This window comes from Halyomorpha halys, unplaced genomic scaffold, assembly GCF_000696795.3.
Source record: "Halyomorpha halys isolate HHAL.00 unplaced genomic scaffold, Hhal_1.1 Scaffold595.1, whole genome shotgun sequence".
In the NCBI taxonomy this organism is placed as follows: Eukaryota; Metazoa; Arthropoda; class Insecta; order Hemiptera; family Pentatomidae; genus Halyomorpha; species Halyomorpha halys.
The window spans coordinates 732,450-738,449 of NW_027112496.1; the positions used below are offsets into that span (position 1 = coordinate 732,450).

At 31.8% G+C, this 6,000-nt stretch overlaps 1 protein-coding gene across 2 annotated transcripts in view; it reads left to right on the forward strand.

The window, feature by feature from the left end:
- The window catches only part of LOC106684629 (beta-1,4-galactosyltransferase galt-1), a 70,049-nt gene that overhangs the window by 22,571 nt on the left and 41,478 nt on the right, over nt 1-6,000 (forward strand). Inside the window, exon 2 of one of the 2 annotated variants that reach the window (XM_014426820.2) lies at nt 491-671. The exons of the other annotated variant lie outside the window; for it this stretch is intronic. Coding sequence (XP_014282306.1) covers nt 662-671 — 10 coding nt within the window. The 5' untranslated portion in view covers nt 491-661. The remainder of the gene's footprint in view (nt 1-490; nt 672-6,000) is intronic. 2 annotated transcript variants of the gene reach the window in all.

The window sequence follows — 6,000 nt, forward strand, 5'->3', positions numbered from 1 at the left end:
ATGCTTAGTGGTCTCATTCATTGTAACTCTTATTCCTAAAAAAGTCTTTCCGTAACGAATGACGTCATACAATATGTTCTATCGTTTCGATTGGTTATCAGCAACTGAAACAGTGACCATAGTTAATACTTTATTTATAGCAACGTTACAAAGTAACATTTATCAGAAATAAAAGAGAAAGATGAAAAAATTGTACAGTGATGCCACTTCAGGTGTACTCCTGGATTTTTTAAAAACAACACAGGGCTAATAAAGTCGAAGGAACATGGAGCAATGAAACGACTGCTAATAACAAACCTCTAACACTTTGTACCTATTAGAAATTAAACTAATATTTAAGCTTGTGATTCATTTATATCTTGGAAATTGTTTTAGGGTTAATAAATAACACTATTTTATACTTGTTGTACCCCTGATCACCATCAAGAAAACTACAATCTAAAATACACCAGTTACTCCCACCTTGGATACTGATATACTGTAATTTTAGGGACAGTCCAGATCTCGCCAAAGAATCATATATGATCTTTCAAGACGTGGATGATGGGCAACACCTGGTGGTTGAGGATAAGGCAAGGAGTCTTCCTACTTGAGGTAGGAGTGTACCAGTCTGGTGGCACCAGATCGGAGTATCAGCATCACTGCTGGTTCTATCCTCTTCATGTCTGCTGGTGAGTCCTTTGTCATAATGTAAGGTTTTGTCGACCGTTCATTTTCCAAATATTCGCCAGCTTCTTCGAGAAATTAAACAGCAAATCCAAATACGTAAGTGTAACGCAGTATTTTTCAAAAGCTTTATGTATAAATTTAAATTACTATAATTTTTGTGCATTTTCTTGTATCGCGTCCGTTGTCTATGGCACATACATTAGCAATCTTAAGGTCTAATACAATTGATAATTCTTTCCTTGGAATGTCTTTAAGGAAAGTAAAAAGAGTTGGAAATTGTGGAAACCACCAAAACCAAGCTAATAAAAAGTATGAAAACTGTAATTAATTATTCTATAAAACCACAAAGTTAATAATAAGTACTCTAACTTATTATACTTTATAAATAGATTTTCCTTTTCTTTTTTACATATGTTTTCCCCATAGTAAAGAAGTATGACGAGTTTAAAAAAAAATGAAAGTCAAGTCCAACTTGACTTGAAGGGTACTTTCAGAGTAGGCAATCGATTAACAAGTCTCTTCAGAAGATTAACTATTAACTTCTACTTTTAATTGCTTTACAAAGGTCCTTTTTCCTTTTGCAGGACACTTCAATCTAATATCAAAATTAATATAATGATTTTTATAGGCACACTTCTCAATGCTTCTGTGTATTTTTTAATATTATATACCCCTAGTTAACTTTCAATCCTTCATGTTCATGTTTACATTGCTGGAAACATGCATTTTCTCTATTTAAGCTGACAAAAGCCCTGATGAAGATATGCTTTGTGCGTTAAAGAATTTATAAAACATAATTTAACACCTAATTATTACTAAAAACAAATATTTTGTTGTACCTATGATGCTATTAATGGCACATGTAGTTGACATCTTGAACCCTTTCCGGTAAAGTTGGTAATACCAGAAGGTAGGCCATTTTGTTTGTTCCACCAAGCCATGTAAAAAACCCATATGTATCTAATTTGTCACTTCTGAAATGACCATCTAACGAAAAGGTCCATCTGACCTGAGCTGCCATTCTAAAGTATGGTGACATTTGTATAACAGTTTTACTCTTCGTTCTAGAACCTACCTTCTTCTCCACTTACTCAAAACTGAGGTGTTTCCTTCCTAATCTCCATTATGTCTTATGGATCTACAAAATAATAGTTTCCTTCAAATTGCTATTCTTCTTTGGATAAATCATTGCTTCTTTTGAATTGCCAATCTTCTCTCCCAAAATCCAATCCCCCTCTCTGTCATTTACTTTATATCTAGTTACAGCAATTAACCCAATAGACATGGAGTATTTTAACCCTTATTGATTCCTATTTTGTAAGAATTCCATATGAATATCGATTTAACATTTTATTCGATTAACATTTTCGAATAACTACCTCATTTCAATAATGATTATTGGGAAATTTAAGCGATGGATTAATTATTATCTGCAATCTTATTCGTTCCACACTTCCAGAGTTGGTTATATTCTAAGCTGCTAATATATTGAACCAATTGTGTAAGAGGCCTCAAACGACATGAACAATATGGGCTTCAAACTCGATCCTAGTTGAGTTATGTTACTACAAGTTTGACAGCAACTAACCTTCTTAAAATATACGAAAACACTTTTTAATGGATTGCCGATAACACGTTATTGAATATTATCTGCTAACATATTGTATGCTAATGTAATATACAAGCCTAATCGAAGCGATACTTTCAAACATACAGTTCTATTATGTCAATATAATTTATTCGACAAATAATCATATAATACTTCTTTGAACTTCAGCAATGGAAGTCCTCACTACGTAGGTTAGTTGCCTTTCAAATTTACTCAACGTAAGGAATTGATGAAAGTTAATATTCTCTGTCGGAATTAGTTATGCATGAAGGAAACGCATGCAATTTTTGTGAAATTTGTGTCAATATCAGGTAACTATCGATCAATATCGCGTGCAATACTCTGGAACTCGTTGGTCAGTGTCTCATAATTCTGTTATCATTTAAAAAAAACATTGAGGAGTAATTGACTTAACCTTCATATTAAATATTCACATATTATTAATAGTTACACTTATTTCAAACTAAATACATTCATCAGGCAGAGAACAAAAACCATTAGCATTTTGTTTTATCTATACTTCCAGATTGGTAATTACATCAACTTCTATTGTTTAATATAATTACGAGTTCAGCACCTACCTCAAAGTCCTGGAAATATGTAATCTAAAATTCAGTAAAATAATGCTCACGGCACAGTAACAGAATAAATAATTATCTGCCACAACTGGATTCAAACCGGGTTACAGTGCCTTATTCACTGAGCTACTTCTCTCTGAAATCCGATATTAAACTTTCACTTTTTTAGGCGCCACTTTTACTTGGAAACAGCTACTACCACCACGTTCATTCATGTTTTCATGATAAAAGGACATTTTCTTATATTTCCAAAGGTTAAGCGACTATCCTTTGTCTTCATCGGTGTTTTGAAGATCAATTTAAATAAAGTTTTATAAATAGTCATAAAAGGTGGACTCTATGTTAAAAATAAAATTCGATATTCTTCAACAACAACTCACATTCCAACAGTCGTTGAGTAAACTAATCTTTTATCCCCATAAACTTAATAAATATGCACTTTACAGATATTCACGTCCTACTCCTAAGATAACAACCTCTAGAATAATGAAAATTCAATGCCAAAGTGAGGTGCTACTAGTAAAAAAAAATATTAGGTGGTACAACCCCCTTCCGAGATGTTCTCTAACGCACGAAGTGGGTTTACTTTTTTCAACCACAAATCGATTTTTAAATACTAAAGAAGAGGATTTTAATTTAATTTAAGGATGAAGGAATTGTAATTGGAAGTTTGAAAACCTTTCCAATCGCAATAGTGGGCGAGAGCGAAGAGATTGTGCTGCTTGCCACCATCGCACTGCCAAATTATGTCAACATTTTTATTTCACTTGTATATCTCTTTTGTTATTTTTATTTCATTATTTTACATTCATTTTAGTAGAAAACCTATTTAAAACATCTCACCATCTGGTATTTTTTATGTGTGTAGTTTTTTTGGCCGAATAGTTAAATATTTTGTTTATAATTATCATGTAATTTGTTGGTATTTTTTATGGGATAAACATTATAAAAATTTGATTAATAAAAAGTGATTCTAATGATTCATCGATCATCATTGCAATTGAAGCCCGTACTAAATTAGAAACAAAATAATGTAAAAAAGTTTGCAAGTTTATAGATATATTATAATCCTCTTAATTAATTTTTATTAATTAAAAAATAAATCTGTACCATTACAATTCATAAAGAGTCAGGGGTGCTGTCTTTTGTAAGAAATATTTTTATAGACCTACGGTGGCACAAGGAGGTGATTTGGTCAGAATTACGCTCGACCACCAGATTTTTCCTAATTAAGGGTACTCTCATTATGAGGCTAGGTAGAACCCATGGTTGGGATACCGAACCCTCAAGGTTGACTCACGGCTATAGTTACAGAACAAATATTTATCTGTCACATCTTATTCGAACCCGGCTCCTTGGAATAAATTGGGGCCTTACCATTGAGCCACTCCTCTTCATGGATTGTTCCTGAACCTAAATTTTATCACAGAACTACACAGACCTACCGATACGAAACCAAATGTGTTTCCTAATGTGTAAATCGTAAATTGCTTATGAATATATTTGATTCTAATTCAAATATTTTTTATTACTTGTATGAATGCAAAGTTCCTCCTACCTTCAGTTGTGAGAATGAAAAAGATATATTAAGCGTTTAAATAAAGGAAATAGGTTTAAATAAAAAACCTCGATTCTCATAAATCGTGATCTTTATTAATTTAACTAAATATATATATATATATATATATTTCTGCCAGAAAACTCTAGTTCAATACTTTCCTTCTAGAATAACAGTTCTATAGGCAATTTAGATTATTTACGATATCTCCCCTAACCATAATAAATCAACTCCATTATGTATTCATGGCGAGACACTTTTACTATTGACTTTCGATTAAAAGATCATCACTATTTATTCCAGATATTGGATTACAATCTAGATCGGTTTCCATTGGTTTTATGACCTCTGGAAGATTAATATCATGAAAAAAAAACCATTTCATGGATTAACCAAAAATAAAGTTGTTATTATAAAATAAAAATAACACATTTTTTTAACTTACTTCATACTTTTTTTAAAATATTTATCTGTGGTCGTGTTCAAAGTAAAATTTTAAAAAAATAATAAAATTATTTTTCAATTCATACTGAATGACCGTCTGGATAAGTTAGGAATACGACGATGGAGAAAAGTAGCATCTGTTGCTAGAGTTTCTAGGGAGGGGAGTACTAGTTGCATCAAATCCAATTCCTTGGAGGGCTCAAAAGAGTCCTTAACTATAAATGAAATAAAGAAAGATCTCTTCAAAGAGGAGTTCTTTGATTAAATTTTAATCTGGTAAGAAGATATAGTTATAATTTTTTATATACAGAAATTGAAGTTAAAAGATCCTGTATACAATATTTTTATACAAATTTCCAAACATCCAATTACATTTAAAATTGCATTCTTAAATCTTATAATTATTCTAATCATTTTTACTTTTCAGTTATTAATTGGTATTTTATGTTTAAATATCAATTAGTATTTCTCAATCATGCAGTCTGGATATTTCTCTCGTTTTAGGATAAATAATTCTGCTCTGTTCCAGCACTAGAACTGGATTGTTTCAAAGAAAGGCATGTTAAATTTTGCCGCACTTCAGTTTACCTCCTTCCTTTGACTTTACGGTGGACTTTAAGGACAAGAGAAAAAATGTAAATGATGAACAATAAGCAACGCGACAATAGCTGAACTGCCTTTACATGTACTTTCACCTATCACTATACTTAGAAATACAGCTCTGTCATATCAATAAATGATTTCATGAGTCACTCCATAATGCTTTACTCCTGTCAGCTAACATGCTATGCCTAGTGCAATTATACAATCATGATAGTAAATGTTTTCATTACATTAGCTTCACTACCGTAACATATATTACCAGCTATCATGCTATGCCTAGTGTTACAGTACTATCATGATAGTAAGTGTTATGAGGGTAACACTTAAGCAGTTCAAACATTGCTGTGACTGCCTTGTTCCTACCGAGGCGGTGAAGTGTCACCCATCAAACTGGATTTAACGTAACATTAGCTTTCTCGTACTATAAAATATAACGCCCGAACTAGTGTGACAGTACTTCCATGATGACAACTACCATTCGATTTACATGGAAGTAAAACCAATTTATTTATTTGTTTAAAAAAAAACAAGTTTAAACT